We start from the raw sequence: 17,359 nt of genomic DNA, 5'->3' as shown, positions 1-17,359 counted from the left end.
AATGCAGTTGGAGAGAGAGAGAGAGGGGTATTTGTCTTCCTACCGTTGGGGTAGTACACGATGCTCTTCCGCACGGCGTAGTCTGCCTCTGCGATCACCAGGTGGCAGTCGAAGACGGTGGGCGTGGAGGGTAGGTCGAGCAGCAATTTGGACGCCACCACGTCGTATGCGTCGCCTCGCAGCGTCGCCCGCGTCTCGACGCCCTCGAGCGCAGACGCCGTCGAACCGTCCCGCCTGCAAAACATAAATGGACAGGGCACCAGTTGTCGGATGTACGCTGCAAATGATACTCAGCGTGTTGGTCGTGAATTATCCGGTTGGACGTATTTATTCTCCGTCACGGTTACATGTATTGATCACGATCACAAGGTACTATTCACAATGGAGAACTGTTCGTGTCAGTGGTCGGAGTCGTATTACCGCCATGAGGAAAATGCTAAACGAAAGTGAACAGTTAGTTAATCGTGCACACCCCGAACTCAAAACTTCTCCCGACCGAAATTCCCTCCGCTTCACTGCACCCGACACAAATCCCCCATTGAAATGGCCCCAGCCAACAAATTTAGTTTCATTGTCGATGCTGATGGACAAACCAACAGACCGGTGTACTTCCCTTAACCCTTGCCTGTCGGCGGTGATGACAGAGCAACTTGTTCCGTGCTACGAGAAGAAGCATAAGAATACTTTAAGGACAAATTTCTGTGACACTACAGTACGTTTATGCTTGACCTTAATAATACTAAGAATAATGCTTTATTTGCCATGATAGATCAGATACATAGAAAACATAACCGATATATGGCACGTCAAAAAAAAAAGAAAAGAAATTTAGATGCATATTACATGGATTTAAAAAATAAATATTTAAAACACAGACAACTTTACATATGTGGCATGAACTGTACATGGAAATGGAAATACTTTAAGACTCGAGAGAGTCATCACTCATAAATTCATTTACAGAGTAATACATTTTTTCCAGTAAAAAGTCTTTAAGTTTTACCTTGAGGAGACTGGCATTTTGCATATTTTTCAATTTCTTAAGTAATTTATTGTAAATTCTGATTCCCATTTCATTTGGGCCACATTTCAACCTTTCAGTTCTTATACAGAAACAATGCGGGTCATTTTTCCTTCTTGTGTTATAGGAATGGATATCAGAATTAGTGGAGAACTGAATCAGGTTTTTCTTAACATGTAAAATAAGCTGAAGTAAATATATGCAGGGGAGTGGGAGGATTTTTAAGAGATGGAAAATGGGCTTGGAGGGAGATTTAATTTGATGGAAAGTAATGATTCTTATAATTCGTTTTTGTAATTTGAAAATTTCACCCAGGTGATGGGATGCACCCCAGAACAGTATGCTTTGTAGCACCCTAGTGTGGAATTCTGCATAATAGAGTTTTAAAAGAACTTCAACGCCTGTTGTATATCTCAGTTGCCTAAATAAGTAGCAGCTTGAATAAAGCGTACTCTTTATGCCCTCAGCCAGAATTTCCCATGACATATATTAGGTGTCAGAGGTATCCCCAGGAATTTTACCTGATCGGTTTGTACGATAGACTGATTGCCCATTTTAACTAAACAGCTTTCATTTACATTATTGTAATAGGTGGACTTTGACATTTAGGTTTTGTTTGCATTTCTTTGTAGTCCATTAACTTGACACCAGTTCCTGATATTTTCAGTAGCTGTGTTTGCTTTTTTAATAAGGTTAGGGTATGATGGGTCTGATATTATGACGTTGGTGTCATCGGCATAAAGGATTGGGGTAAGGCCATTTATATTGCTGACAGCAAGAGGGAGATCGTTAATGTACAGTAGGAAGGGAAGTGGGCCTAAAACAGATCCCTGTGGAACGTCCAAGGCACCTTTTTTTGGAGGGGAGGCATATTTTACTCCATTGACACTGAGTGATACAATTTGTGAGCGATCACTGAGGAAAGAGGCAATCCATTTGTTTGGTTCCCCTCAGATTCCTAGTATTTCCAGCTTCCTCAGGAGTATTTGGTTGTTAACACAATCAAATGCTTTGGATAAATCAAAAAATAGCCCTAAAGTTTCGTTTTTACAATCAAGTGCTGTAGCAACTCAGCTTCAATGAAAGCTGAGTTGACTGCTTCATAGGTCGCAGTTAGAGTAGATCTTCCCTTTCGGAAACCATGTTGAAATGGAGAGAGTATGCTATGTCTTTCCAGGAAGGAGGATAGTCTATGGAGCAGAACTTTTTCGAATATTTTAGAGAATGCATTTTGAATAGCAATTGGCCTGTAGTTGTCGAAATCATCGTTTGAACCTTTGTTTTTATAAATTGGAATAATTTTAGAAATTTTAAGCTGAGATAGGAAGATGCCTTGAACCAATGACTCATTGATGAGAAAAAGCATTGGTTCCTTAATTAGGTCGAAGCTATGAAAAATCAATTTTCCAGGTACATCATCTGGGTCACTGCTTATTTTCCCCTGAAAAGATTGGATAATTTTACGCCGTTCAGACTTCACACAGGGGGTCATGAAAAAGGATGATCCAACTTGAGGCTGGAGGGAATTAGTTACTGCCTGAGAGGATGTTTTGAGGGAAGTAAAGTGATTATTGAATTCATTAGCCAGTGAAAAATAGTTTTGGACATTATTCCGATTTGGTAAGACTGTATTTTTTGCCCTCTCTTTAGAATTGTTCATTGTTTTCTAGGCAGCTTTTGACTTATTGTTACAGCTTTATAGTATATCATCATAGTTGTAAGTTCTTTTTGCTGTTTTTAGTATTTTTCGATATTGTATTTTAAGTTTGCGATAATCCTCATTCAGTTGCGAATCTTCCTTGAGTCGCAATGAGGATGCCATCTTTTTGAGGTCACGTGATAGTAAACGGATGTTATCTGTAATACAGGGTTTGGGATTGGGCTCTGTGGATAATTTTTTAGGTAATACAGGGAAAGCAACATTAAAATAATGCAGATAAGTGTCATAAAAAAATGAGAAACTACTTTCAAAGGAAGGAGCACAGTATACATTTTCCCAGTTAGAATTCTGTAGCATTAATCTGAATTCCATCAAATTTTGATCAGAAAAAGACCTTTAATGAAAGGGATAATAGTAAAATGAAGAGATGTAATTGAGATGTACCGTATTTTCTATAGAAAATATGAGCATCCAATATAGTCATATTGTGTTGCATTAGAATGTCTTATTTCCAAGCTATTGGTTGCCATAATATGTGCTTTACTGGGACAAAGTAAAAAAACAGGTACGTTTTTCATTACAGCTGTGATGAAAACTGTTAACATGTGTTTTTAACATTAAATTTTTGCCGAATCCAATGCAGAAATGAGTATGAAGGTGGATTGGGTTGGTATGATGTCTATAGTGTTGACCAACCCTGATGGCCTATGCGTTCATGTGTAGGTGATGGAGGAGATTTTTGAGAGACTGCCTGATCCCTGCTTGATTACTTTTTGGGGGGCAATTCAAGTGCACACACCTCTAAATCAATCAAAAACCATGTTTCTATCGGTGCCTTTTGTCTAGAACGTGAAAGTGAAATGTAAATGTTGAAGTCGGGTTTTTCTCCACCCATCCCTTGCTGTGCAAATGATCTCATGTATGTTGGTCACCTCCTCCAAATACATGCCTTCAATGAGCAAGGAAAATTATCTTTCCATTCTATGGGTTTGGTTAAAAACTAAGAAAACTTTGCCTTTGCCAATGTTTCTATTTATTTTCAAAATTAATCAGAGCATAGTCTCACCATTAATAATACAGTAATGAATGCTAATATCGTTCCGTCGCGCATTGGGAAATTGAAAAAATCTGGAAAAACCATCGAGGATACATATTACAATGATGAAACCAGGTTATGAAATGGAAAAAAACCTGGAAGTAATGTATCATTGCTTTTATTCAATGTACGATATTTGCGTTAAATGATTCACTTTCCTACATCCGTCGAGTTCGTAGGCAGCACATTCGAAAAATCGATTCTGATTTCGGCGTCGCTGGCGGTCGCAATTCAACTTTATGTATTATAATCTACAGGCTTTGTTGAATATGTAGTGTAAATATCTCGTGGTAACTCGGAGATCCTATTTTTATAAGCTGACATAAACACAAAAATTAGACAAGAAACAGGGTCCTCTATTTTATATCGTATCGGCCACAAATGCTACAACAAAATCGTGAAAGTTGATGGGAATTACCAATAACAAACCGTTTATTGCAAAGATTTGTTGCTATTGAATCACTACGAAAAGTATGTTAACATTTTTTCAATGCTGAATTTCGAAAAAAATTCAATGAGGGCAATTTTTGCGAACTTTCTTCAAGTTTGAGGCCACATATTTCGTTTAAAAAAAAGTAACCGATGAAAAGCATTTTGCGTCAAAACGTGTACTAATGTATTGAAAACAACTTTCATCATACTCAAAAACCTTCCATACTAAAAAAAAAACGTTTTTGAGGTTTTGTCCAGCTTTTTTCGATTTCAACCCACTGAGAGTTGTCACCTCCTTTCTTGGAGCTATTCGCAGCGAACAATCGCCAGCCCCTTCACCCTCTCGCAGATGAGTCTATGACGTCATCAAGTTATCCCGTAAGAGTCACCGCTGTTCCTCTGTCTGACGTGGTTTGCAGTTGCAAATGAGCGATTTATTCGCTCAAATAAGGGTTATCACTCTGAACGAGTACATGAACCGTGAGTCAAATGGCGTCAATAACTTATAAAATGTGGGCCACAATTTTCTCCGTCATCTTATTTTGAACTCACGAGAGAATGGCTGAATCGGTAAGCTTTTTATTTCGGCGCAACTCATCTCCCCATCCGTCCAATGAAATATTTCCAAGAATTCGCATTGTCGTGTCCGTGTGATTGGTGGGAAGACCCCAATAGCACCATTCCCTTCAACCATCGACCGAATTATTTTAACAAATAGCGACTTTAAAGGTAAATTAAGAGACCCATGACAATCTAACCACGTCCATCATTTACCAGTGCATCGCATCCTTAGCAAATACCGGATATTCGACCACTGACAAATTAAAGCTTTTGTGTTGGAAGGGCATATGTTATTTTATATCATGTTATTCATATGTTATGTTATTTATATGCTATGTTAATATGCTGAAAGGGCTAGCAGTTCGTAGAATAATTTATGGATTTTTGCCGTAGTTACTACACACATATGCACATTTTTGTGACCATTTGTCTTGATGGGACAGAACTTTTTTCTTCCTTTTCAGGCTCATGCTTTAGTACACATTCAAATAAGTAGTGAAATAATTATTATTTCTGTATAAATTATAGGAAAACTTCCAGATTCTCGATTTCTCACACAATTTTCACATTTCAACTTCGGTGACGATGACTTCAAGAGTGATTTCATTCGTCGTTAGACGTAACTTAAAGAGACGTCTTGCGACTGGTGCACTACTGTGAACACAATTTTGCAACTATGATATTATAACTGACTGGTTAGAATTTGGTTATTTATTTGAGTCATTTTAAATTGGAATCACCATCGTGTTCAGATTGTATTTTTCTCTTGATGCGATGCAGAACGAAAATTTTCCAATTTACACTCCGTTTAGAGCCCATTTTCTGTTTTACTTAAATGCGCATTTTCACGGAAAGTATGAGATACGATAAAAATCATGATAAATTAAAACCACCTCGAGTACCACCCATGCCGCAATGAGATGAGCTACCTTCCAGCCAGCTTTTGAATGTATTTCCTCTGAGGGTTGCTCAAATGAAACGATCACCAACAAAACACGCTCGCGATATAGGTGGCCATGGCAACGCACAAATGGAATGCTTACCTGGAGGAGAGGTGTTTGACGTGGCTCCAGTATAGCGCCAGTTTGGGCTCGGGGTAGACGCCCCGCGCGGAGCAGCTCACGTTCACAGCGTCCTCCGGACCAGATTTCGACTGGCTGATCTCCAAGGACTGCTCAGGCGCTGCAGAGAGACGAGGAGAGATACTATTTAGAACGTGCATTGCAGTCGCCACGATAGGGATTGAAGGAAGAGAGCAGCAATCGATAGAGTGCACACGTCATGTGCGAATTTCAGTTCCACGGCAAAAGGCAGACAGTGACGGAAGAGAAGCAGAGTGGAGACGAGTGATTTACGCTACGACATGAAGACCCTCACTAAAAATTACGACGAGGCGCCCCCATAGTCGTCTTCGTCTTCACATGAATTGAAGATTATCAGTTGGCTAAAATGATGACGGCGATAAAGCTTTCGGGGAATTCTCTCCCCCACCGCTCCATTACCACTGACATGCGGCCTCTCCTTCGCCCTGACCTTTCCATTCTCCACCATCCCCTTGGCCTTCCCGTTTCCATGGTTTTTCCCCAGTGTCGTTCTTCTGCAGTTATGACTACAGTTCTCCTTCCACCCCAGGGTTTTCCGCATTTCTTTAGTTGTTTGTTTTCTCACTGTCCGCCTGTTTCCCTTGCTGTTCTCCATAACCCTTCCTCAAACTTGTCAAATCCTCCCCCCACCCCTTCCTCAAAGGTATAAATCTGATGTTTTCATGTATTAAAATGTCTTGTGCCATATGATGGCTCAGTGAGCCGAAAAGCATCATAAGCATTAAAATATTAGTGGAAAAGTGCAACTACTATTCATTTTTATATGTCGAGCTTCCATATCACGTCTAAATCGGCTGAACTTAAAATATAAACAACAAAAGAGTTAACTTGAAATCTGCAAATGGACTGTAACAGCAAGAGCGACAGTCAGGGGAAAAAAACTCTCAGGTCAAAGCGAAAAAAATAACCAAAAGCAGCTCCATTTGCTGATATTATGTACTTGATCAGTGTACTCTACTTTGAAAATAAGCAGAACCAGAGGAATATTTTCACAAGTACTTAGTACTAGTATTTGTAAGTTGAAAGTATTTACAGTCGCACGTCAGAGGGCGTGAAAAAAACTTCTTACTAACAAGCCCACTCTCCCGCCCGCTATACATTGCGGACATGAAACTAAAGTCGTTGACTCATGATTTTTGCTTAATCTTAATTTAATTTCGAATTTTCAAATTATATAATGCATGCCAGAACAAAGAAATAGTTTTACAAATGCCGTGATTTACTCTTACGTTAGTTTCTTGGATTTATAAACATATCCAAATTACCTTTCATATTTGATATTTGTTCATGGCAAGATGCCCCAAGGCACATAAGGTCATTCTGAAGAATAATCCATTATGATTAATATATCAGTGAATATAAGAAACAATCACTCATTAAAGGAGATAACACAGATAATAATTAAATACAAAAAGAGGAAGGAGTCGGTCGGCAACTAAAAAGCATAAAGAATTATTAGACTACAAAATTCCCAAATTAAACTGAAAATAGCTTTTCGCAAGTATTCTGGCGCTCTTTTTAAGGACTCTCTGGTATTACCATTTAGCGATATTGTGTGTATCATTTCTGCATGTTCCACCTTAAAAGTGTCCTACTTGACGCCACTTCATTTCGCTGATTCATAGCATGTCGAGGTTCATTCCTCGCATCTCCACCTTCAAGTTCTCCGACCTATCCCAGGTACGAAGCGATCTGACCTTCCATTCTTCTATACTGAACATTCTATCACATTTGACCAAGGTACCTTCTTAAGTAGTCCCCGCCCGGAGATCCGAATGGGGGACTAGTTTTCCTTCGAAATATTTTATTTGCAGAGACTTTTATCAAAATTAGTGGACTAGTTGCGACTCCTCGGAATAGCGATGTGGTTGTTAAAAATAACATCAAATGAAATACAAAATCGTCTTCATAAGCACTATCCTCACCCTAGTGATATTATTTTCATTGCAGCAATGCTATTTAGAGTATCTCAGCGTATTACCCTGCAGCTTCAAATAATAAAAGATAAGAATATAATCTAATCCATAATGGCATTAAACCAAATTTACTGATGTAGACTGTTTTAAATCAAGGATAAGCTTGAAATTAACCAACACTCATTGATATAAGACACGGTATCTTTTAGGCGTTACTTTGAGGCACTGCTTCCTCATAAAATACCCGGGTTTCTGCATATCATGCTATCATCACCTGATAGCAGAAACCCGGGTCGTACTATTTAAAATAAAGTGTGGAAAAGAAGAAAGTATTTTTTATTCTATAACACTCATTGCTCGACGGCAATTGCGAGTGGATATGCAATAAATATTTTTCGACGAAAATATGAAATAATAGACAGCGCATAGAGAGCGGAAAATAATATCTTTCATAAGACGATTGGCATTTTTCAATGAAAGTGCGCTTTGAAAACGTTGATGAATATGAATCGCCTTGCCGCCAAAGAGCGGCGCTGGACACAACCGATCACCTTGGGACCACGGGCAGCGGGAGTAATTAATATTTCAGCGCAATCGTACGCTTTGCAAATGGCCTTCCCCACCAGAGGGCACCACAGGCCACGGCGACGGCATTCGCGATCGCACAGGATCAAAAGGAAAGAAGGATATGAGGAGAGGATGGAGCACTAAAAGGGAATTTATGATTTGCAAGCAGCGCGGGGGACGAGAGCCCGAGGCCATTGAGGAAAAGAAGAAGAGGAGAGAGGACACAACACATGAATCAATGGAGCACAGAGAGTGGTCACCGCAAAGCGAAATGGCGTCGGGAGTGAGTTGCACAACCGAAATACTCACCGCCACACAGCGGTGGAATCGCAGCAGCGTGCAGTGGCAACGTCTGCCTACGTGCTCCTGAGACTATCTTTGATTCTAGAGCGAAGTTGCAGACAATAGAGTTCATATTACCATAGGAGGCTCCACCAGTGGCGCAGCGAGGGGGGTTTTGGGGGATAAACCCCCCCCCCCTCAGAGCTCAGAGAAATTTTTAAGTTTAATCCATTTTACTCAATTGGATTGATATTACTAATAGAAAGTGTAAAGATTAATAAAATATCCCTAGGAAAGCCGTAAAACTCACCATTTTGAACCATTTATCTTAAAATTCCGCAATTTGTTAATCTAGTACTAACCTCTTATCCTGGTGGGTATACTATACCCCACACACCCCGGTATTAGTTGCTCCTAACCCCCTCCCCCCCCCCCCAGCCTTTATTCCTAGCTGCGCCCCTGGGCTCCACTAGGTGGCAGCATCAATCCTAATGTGAACCTCGTCCCCGCGTACTAATTTGCACTCCATTTTTTGTCACTAGTGGCGCAAGGATCGATAGGTGTCAATGCATTTAACTTTGAATTACCTTCAGAAATACATGAAAAAAAACACATGGCAATATGTTATCATGGTCTGGTGGCTACGGTACTTCACTGACATACTGGGGTTCCAAGATCGAAGCAACTCTGAAGTACATCTTTTTCAAGATGATTTCTTTCCACTTTTTCTTCCATAGAAGCCTAATATTCGCAATTATATCATGATTTTCATTGAAAATTTTATTTATGTGCGAGAAAATTCTTTTTGTACACATGCGGCATCTTTTTTCCGATTTTTCTCAAAGATAAGATTCCTTCGAATTACACGACGCACATGTAAGATACACATGCACTTGGTTTCCTTTTATGTTGCAATACGGCATCTTGGACTCATTCTCACAGTTCAAGCCTCGTTTTCGAATCGTTGGAAAAGAGCCGTTGCAATACAGAGAGGGCGAGCGTGGATGCGTACGTCACTTCCTTCGGAGTTGGGGACGCTCAACCATCTTTTGACTCACTTGCATGCGCATGCCATCAGAGAAGCTCCCGAGAAACGTTTTTTCTTTTTTTAATTCTGCTTTCACTCCTTCCATCTTGAAAATGCAGCTTTCCACATATTTTTTTCCTACTCCTCAGGGTGATGAACTTTCCACAAATACCGCAGTCCTACCTTGTAGCACTTAATATTGAGTTATTTTGGGTTGAATGTTAATGTGACAATTGACGGGAGTAAGACAATGAACCAGGCGATAATGAATAGCAAAAATAGAATGGATCAATTGTTGTCGACGGCGCAGGAGAGAGAACATGGGAGAGGATGGTTGTAAAAGTTGTGGCGTGCGGGTGAGTCTTTGCTCCCGAGTTTTTCGCTGAGAGGAACGTTACTTTTAATTTATAAAAAGTGTTTATAAAGTGTATTAACCATATTTGCGAAGTTTGCGAGGAAAAATAATAAAAAACGTTACAATCTAAACAAGGAAAGGAGAGAAAACACGAAAAATTACTGCTCATTGAAATGCAGTCGGAGGAAATATAAATGCGAGATAAAAGAAAGGAACTCACCGAAGACGAGCATCTTCTTGACCATGAAGTCCTCGTCCTCGAAGGTGGAGACGGAGCACTTGTATTCGCCGGAGAGGTCGGTGGTGGGGGTGGGGATCCTCAGGGCCCGGTGCGCTCCTCGCTCGTCCGACCCCGTCACCTAGCAACGACAAACAATTGCACACTATTAAAAACATTGCACACAGACACACTCACAGGATTCGGCGCGCTACGCTACAGCCGTACAGCTATTTAACCAAGTTCACCACAACCAGCCGGTTTACAGCGCGTTAATTGTTGCGCGCATCTGTGTGTGTAGAGCGTGTTGTTTGTGATAGCACAAACTTAAATACTAAATTTAGAACATTAGTGAATCCACAATATTAATACATACTTACCTATATGAATTTTTTTTACAAATTGTATGATATATTTAGACCTTGGTTCTTTAATTTCATTTTTTTATAATTTTATTACTTTTTTCCATTACAAATTGCAATTTTTATTTTCTATCATTTTTTTATTTCATTTTGATTCTTTTTTATATTTATAAATGTATTTGCTTTTGGTCAGAAATATTCCAATAAGAATTTTATTTTTTCAAAACTTGAAATTGTTAAAACTATTAAGCCGATAGCACCTATTAAAGTAAATCTAACGGGTTGGCACGACGAGATAGTGAGTTGGGAGGATTTCGAGGAGGCTTCTTGTAGCAACTTGTGGCATATTCCATTGTGATGAATCTAAAACATAACAAAGGCAAATTGCGTAGAAGACCCAACTCGAAAGACCTCTATTATCGATATGATCTGAGACGGAGCCCGATTCTGGATGACCAACTATCAGTCAAATTTAGCACCCTGGAATAAAAGAAATTTGAACGAAAAGCTTGATGACATTGATCTGAAGACATTAATAGCTTTTGCATGAGTTCGGTGGATAAAATAAAGCCATCAATTTGCAAAGAAGCTTACGCGATGACGCATTGATATGATTTCAGAGCCGTTGTCTCTTATTAACACTAGAATTCCATGCCATAAACCCATCATGTTGACCTGGGTAACCACTATTTATTTAGCCATATTGCCTACAAGTTTTTTCTACCGTCTTAATTTTTCTGACTTTTATTTATTTTTTATGACACGTATTCTTTTAAAATATAATTTAATTTTTTCCACGAAGGAATGAAGGGTTACGGGTTAGGCTTTTCTATTTTAGTTATAACGGTAACGAGTGTTTCATTCAGGTAATCACCACGCTGCATAACGTCTAAGCATTTTGATGCTTTAATTAGCGCATTTATGCATGTCACATTCCTAATTACATTTCTAATGGTAATGAGAATCATACCTGCCATACGTGTGGTAGGCCAGGGGAGGGGGAGCAGTTGCGAAGTCACCTCTGTTCATTTTTAATATTTTATTGCAAGAACATTTGCAAAAAATTCTCAGTTGCAATGATATAAAAATTAAAAGTATTAGGTGCGCAACTAAGTTCCCGCTGTTTTTTTAAAGAAAATACAACTTAATCGTGTAAAAATGGTTATAAATGAATCATTCAAAGTATAGTCCATCGCTAGCTACAACTTTTCCCCATTAATGTGGCAGAGGCCAACACCGTAACGGCAAAAGTGTTCATTTTTATGGGCTACCCACGAATCATGCCATTTTTTGGTGTCTTCGTAAGAACGCAAGTGCAGATAAGCCAGACCATGTGCCATATAACAGAACAAGTAATAATCGGACGGCGTAATATCTGGGGAATACAGCGGGGGGGTCATGACTTCCCATTTGAGCGTTTACAGGTAGGTTTTAACGGGTTTTGCAACGCGGGGTCGAGCGTTGTCATCTGTAGAATCACTTAGAATCATAAGGAATCCAAGTTCCTTGCTTTTGCATAAATACCAACGCACCCAATCGCTTGTAGATGGATTGGTGGGTAACTCCGAACGCATAAGCAAGCTCTTCCTGAGTTTTGTACTGATTTTCATCGAGCAATGCCTCCAATTCAGCCTCTTAGAACCATTTTGGTCTTCCTTCACGTCAGCATTGGTATGGCCGTATTTGAAGCGACGGAAGCAATCACGGCATGTTGTTAGAGCAGCATTTCCGTAAACATTTTGAAGCTCTCAATGCACTTCAGCCCCTGTTTTCTTCGAATGAAAGAAGAAAATAAGCACTCCCCGCAAATGAGGATACCTGGCACAAACTGGGACATTTACACGCAATAATAAGGATATGACGCTAAATAAAACTCGCCATTGTTGTCGAGCGGTTTGTTTACCAAATGTCTAAGCTTGATTCGTGACGTTTCTGATACGTCAAAATCGACCAGCAAGGTCAGTAAAAGACTTTTACTGACCTTGTCGACCAGTAATCACTGCTAGAGCCATCTGTTAACGAACAGCAGGAACTTAGTTGCGCACCTAATATATATTTAATGCATTTTTAAATTCAAGATAGCATAGGCGAATAAATATTTAAAACAATTGCAATCAGCCAAAATGATGGATAATGGTCCATCTATGCAGCCATACGACCCCGGTCCTCCAAAGGTATGATGATAGTGATGGATTTGGAATAGTTCAACCGCCATCTACGGCGCAACGTCATCCCTCGACTCTCCCTCCGAAATCCGTCGCAAATCTGAATCTCCCCGATGCACCTACTAATGCAGTTTCATCCTCATCACCCCTCTAGGTCTATCCCATTTAAGACTTCAATCAGACATAAAATTCATTTTAAATGTTCTTAACTCCCATTTCGGCAATCCTGATAATGCTTTCGTCTTCAACATCAGAGTAGGTACCTTCCCGCCACACCTGTTCGACCTCCCTACTCTAATGTTGCCGCGAGACGAGACGAGACTTGAGCCAGTCACATCTCAGTCTCGTTTTCCGCACTCGGGTCTCGTCTCGTGAACCCCAGTCTCGTCTCGGACGAGATTCTATTCTCGTCTCGTTACCCTAAAAATAAATTTAGCACCATATGAAGCCGTTTCCTTTGCGAACTTGAATTAGTGCACTGAATTTGTACACTCAAAAAAGGAAAGCCATGGATATAAATTTTAAATATCTATACATTGACCTGACCACCAATTACAACACACAGCAGCTAAAATAATTGATTTTATTAATACTTAATCTATTAACTAATAACACAAAACAAAAATTTATAAAAAGGCAGTGTAGACCAAAATTTACTGCAGAGATATCCAAAGAGGGTTTGAGAAAGTAATAATAAATCGCAAAAATAATGTGATTGGTATAAGAGATGATTTTCGCTTTAAAAACATAGTTAAAATAATTTTCAGATTTAAAAAAGTTTAATTAACATAAGTTTTTTATTTGACTTTAGCCATTTAAGCTAAAGAACTAGGCCGCAAATCGAGGGATCCGGGTTCGAATCCTGTTCAGGGCGAATGATTTTTTCCTCTCAGGAATTTTTCATTGGCCTGCGAATAGATTTTTCTTGAGGTTTCTGACCCCTTATAGAATGGGCTGCATGCTTCTGAAATACGGCTACCTGGCGCTACCATGTGTTTATGGAGAAAGTATGATGAATGGAGTTAGAATGAGAGGCTGATGAATAATGTTTGTCAGAGGATCCAATAATGCACTTTCAATTGGTGGTCTGGCTGTGCGAGTACCATTTCATGCAAAGTAAAAAAAAGGCCATCCCACCTTGAATGCGAGGTCCACGCGGCCCCTGAGGGCCCCGAAGTCCTGCGGCCTCTGTCCGGGGATCCACTGGTAGACGGGCGCGGGCCCCGATCCAACCAGGAACCACTTGACCACGAGGCCCGTTTCGGAGGCAAGGCGCCGCTGCTCCCGGGCGCCAAGAGCGTACTCGCAGTCCAGCACGGCGCCGGCGCGGGACCCGTTCCGCACCACGGCCGGCACCCGGAGCGCGGTGATGTGCACCGCGGCAGCCGGACCTGTCGAAGCAAAGGAAGACGTGTCAAGTCAGGTGATATGAGGGAAAAACTATAAATGGGGCGACCAACATTCACGAGTGAAATAATTCAAAATGGACGGTGTATAACACTTCGCGTGCTAAGGGTGTCTTATTATGGCACGTGTAATACTTCCATTTTTGCCACGGGCGTGATATTACGCCATCCATCTTTTGAAAATCGTAGTTTGCCATTTTTTGAGATAGTGGTGAACCTCTAAATAAACAAATGAGTCAAGGTGAGTCAATGGAATGATGTCGGAGTCATTGGAATTGCGGGAGCGGAGAATAATGGGGCCTCCTGTATTAATTATTATTATTAAAGTTTAAAGACCGATTAAGGTAGGTTTCCATGGAGTACTTATAAAGTAATATGAAGCCTCCCCTTATATCATGCACTTCCCTCTTCAATTCACAATAAGCCCATCTCCCTTTCATTCTATCAAAAAATCCTATTATTTTCCTTCCAGTGATTTCGCATCATAGAGACAGAAGTCTGTGCGGCATATTTTAATTTTGGCCATTTGTGATGTATTTTTTGAATGCATCACTTCATTGCACAAAAAGACGCTTTTCTCAGTGAAATTTTTTTGTGAGGGCGATTTCTGTTTCAAAATGATTTTATTTAATATTAATTCTCTCAGAAACTTAAATTTTTCCCCTCTCTCATAAATATGCCCCTCTATGATTATTGCCGTCAGTAGCTGAAGTTCTGCTCTAACCAAGAGCATGTCTTTTCGTTCCTTATTAAAAAAAAATTCTCTCCTGAAGCAAAATTCTTCTAACAATAGGAATTTTTCAATAATCTAATTAGTTCTAAAACAAGTTTCTCGTCAGTTCATGTTCAATACTCTTGCTTTGTCTTCTGCGATGAAGGGACACAAGATGGCAAGTATAAACGCACATGTCCCAATTCAATTCTATCTTTGTTCCTTCGTTCCTTTAGCCTTTTCCAAAGCTAAATAGGTGATAGATAACTCATCACCTTTCCTCTCTCCCTTCAAAAGTTTCCGACGACTCTCCGTCTTCTTCTTCTCTTCTCATTTACTAATTTAAATACATTATTTTTTGGCATTCTAACTTTCCCGTATTTCACTACGTTTTCTATGACAGCCGGAGGCTTTCGAAAAATCTATTAACATACTGAACAAATTAACATTTTGGCCTCAGTATTCACTAATGGCTTTCTTGAAAATAAAAACGGAGCGGCCTTAATAATCCAGCATGGTTTCATTCTTTCATGATACTGTGGCAGCGTATTTCTCTGGCCGTTGTTTAAAAGTTTTCGTAAAGCGTGTAAGCGCACTAACTTTGGTTGCTGGCATTTTATGTAATGTATATTTCTGGCACTAAAAGACACTAAAAGCAAACTGAATTTTAACACTTAGTGGCGTTATTTGTTATGATATTGCGGCGTATATTTTATATACATGTTATATTTGCTATATGTGATCGAAAGGCTTCAGGGTTAATTGTAAGACAATATACTTCGACGTATCGGCCAACTTACGAGAGAAAGTAAAGTGACGTTCTGGACGTAGATTTATTATCTAGCATGAGCTGCACAATTTATGTGCTATTAAACATTGCGCAACTCCCCCATACATTTCCATCCCTTTAATTATATTGCTATAAAAATGTTGCGGGAGGTGGGAATGTTGTTCAAATTTCCCTCCCACTGGTGCAATGGAAAATACCGAAACTCAATTTCCAAACTGCGGCGAAAGAGGCGCCGCTTCATTTGTTGCAATACTTTTGAATGCGACTTTACATTAAAATTGCATGAGAAATGTTGATGGTAAACTATTTGATCATGGATGCAGCCTCAGTGGATTAAAACTAATGTTAATAGTATAAACTGAATGTGCTGTTGGAAACGAGGAGTAGCCGATGAAATAAGTGGAAAGAGGACAGCGATTCTTCCGGGTTTCCTTCCGCGCTTATCCATTTTGCTGGACAAGCCAAACACCCAAGAACTTCAACCGTGGAGTCAACCTACTCTCTCACCAACGCGTGGAAACGGGTGTTCCAAGATATTGACAAATCGGGGCACGCCTCCTCAAAATAGGCGCCCAACAGGGGTATTTAGAAAGGAAAAAAATCCTGCATCGACACTTCAGTGGACCTGAGAAAGCCAACTGGAACGTCGGCGAAATATTGTCCATCAAAATGACCTGGAAGAATCGCTGCTTACCGTCATAATCTCCGCGGGAGTCTACTTGGAAACTTTGAAAAAGTGGAAAGAAGAAGATTTACATGAAAACACAGAATAATTAGGGCCAGCTGAGCCAAAATGGCGCTTGTGGACTGACAAAGCATAAAACAGGCGATGTGAGAAGAAAAAAGAAATAGGGCTACAAAAATATGGATCAATCCATTGGTGTATGGGTAGTTATTATTTGAATAATAGCAAAGACGTCAATCATAGACAATTAATCAGGACTACGAGGAAGCCATGTGATTCCAGACCAACTCCGCTTGAAGAAAACAGTAGGAATTTCCTTTGAACAGCAAAACCTGGTGATCACATAATGTATCGTCAATGCAACTGCTTCATGAATCCAATAATTTCCAAACGTTGCAATATGCGCATTTAGAGATGCCACAAATATCCAACCAAAAAAAGCACATTCACTTCCACGGAACACGTGAGAAGGAACTTCTATTTTTTCGCGCCATCTGTCTACCAGCCTAATTGCTCGAAATGATGGACAAGTCGTGACTTTCAACGCCCAAGACGTTTAAATTATGGAAATACGACCCGCGGCCACATCCATCTGGCGGCAGAATAATGAACGAGTTTCGCCCGACATTGCGATCGACCTAACATGTCGACTTGGCGCTTCATTATCGGGGCCATTTATTTATTTGTACATTTCAAGCGGCAGCGAAAACACCAAAATTGCCTCCATTCCCTTCTCGCGATGGCGCGGAGCCCAGCCTTCGACTTAAATGAGTCCTTCCCAGTGATGAATTGACTGTCCCTTGAAAGAGAAGACCTCCCTCGAATATTGCTCGCCCAAGACGACACTCAGTAATGCTCCAAAGAAACGGCTAAGACACACGAGACTTAGGTCTGCTGTCACAACGTGAATGCGTGTGTCGGTGGTCTTTAGAGTAAATTGGTGGGTGGCTTAAAGAGCGAGTGCGAGTCTGTGCCTTCTTTTGTCAAATTTCGTCGTCGCGT

The 17,359-nt window shown here is 40.2% G+C and overlaps 1 protein-coding gene across 1 annotated transcript in view; it reads right to left on the bottom strand.

The window, feature by feature from the left end:
• The window catches only part of LOC124160420, a 44,257-nt gene extending 27,272 nt beyond the window's left edge, over window positions 1–16,985 (bottom strand). Inside the window, exons 1-5 of the mRNA XM_046536274.1 lie at window positions 16,931–16,985; window positions 13,902–14,155; window positions 10,241–10,379; window positions 5,814–5,952; window positions 44–234 (exon numbers count right to left, since the gene is read on the bottom strand). Of these exons, the coding sequence (XP_046392230.1) occupies window positions 44–234; window positions 5,814–5,952; window positions 10,241–10,379; window positions 13,902–14,155; window positions 16,931–16,985 (778 nt within the window). The remainder of the gene's footprint in view (window positions 1–43; window positions 235–5,813; window positions 5,953–10,240; window positions 10,380–13,901; window positions 14,156–16,930) is intronic.
• Window positions 16,986–17,359: the final 374 nt, after the last annotated feature.

This window comes from Ischnura elegans, chromosome 6, assembly GCF_921293095.1.
Source record: "Ischnura elegans chromosome 6, ioIscEleg1.1, whole genome shotgun sequence".
NCBI classification, from domain to species: domain Eukaryota; kingdom Metazoa; phylum Arthropoda; class Insecta; order Odonata; family Coenagrionidae; genus Ischnura; species Ischnura elegans.
The sequence above is the reverse complement of the archived record's forward strand: the minus strand, read 5'-3'. Positions and strand labels throughout refer to the sequence as shown.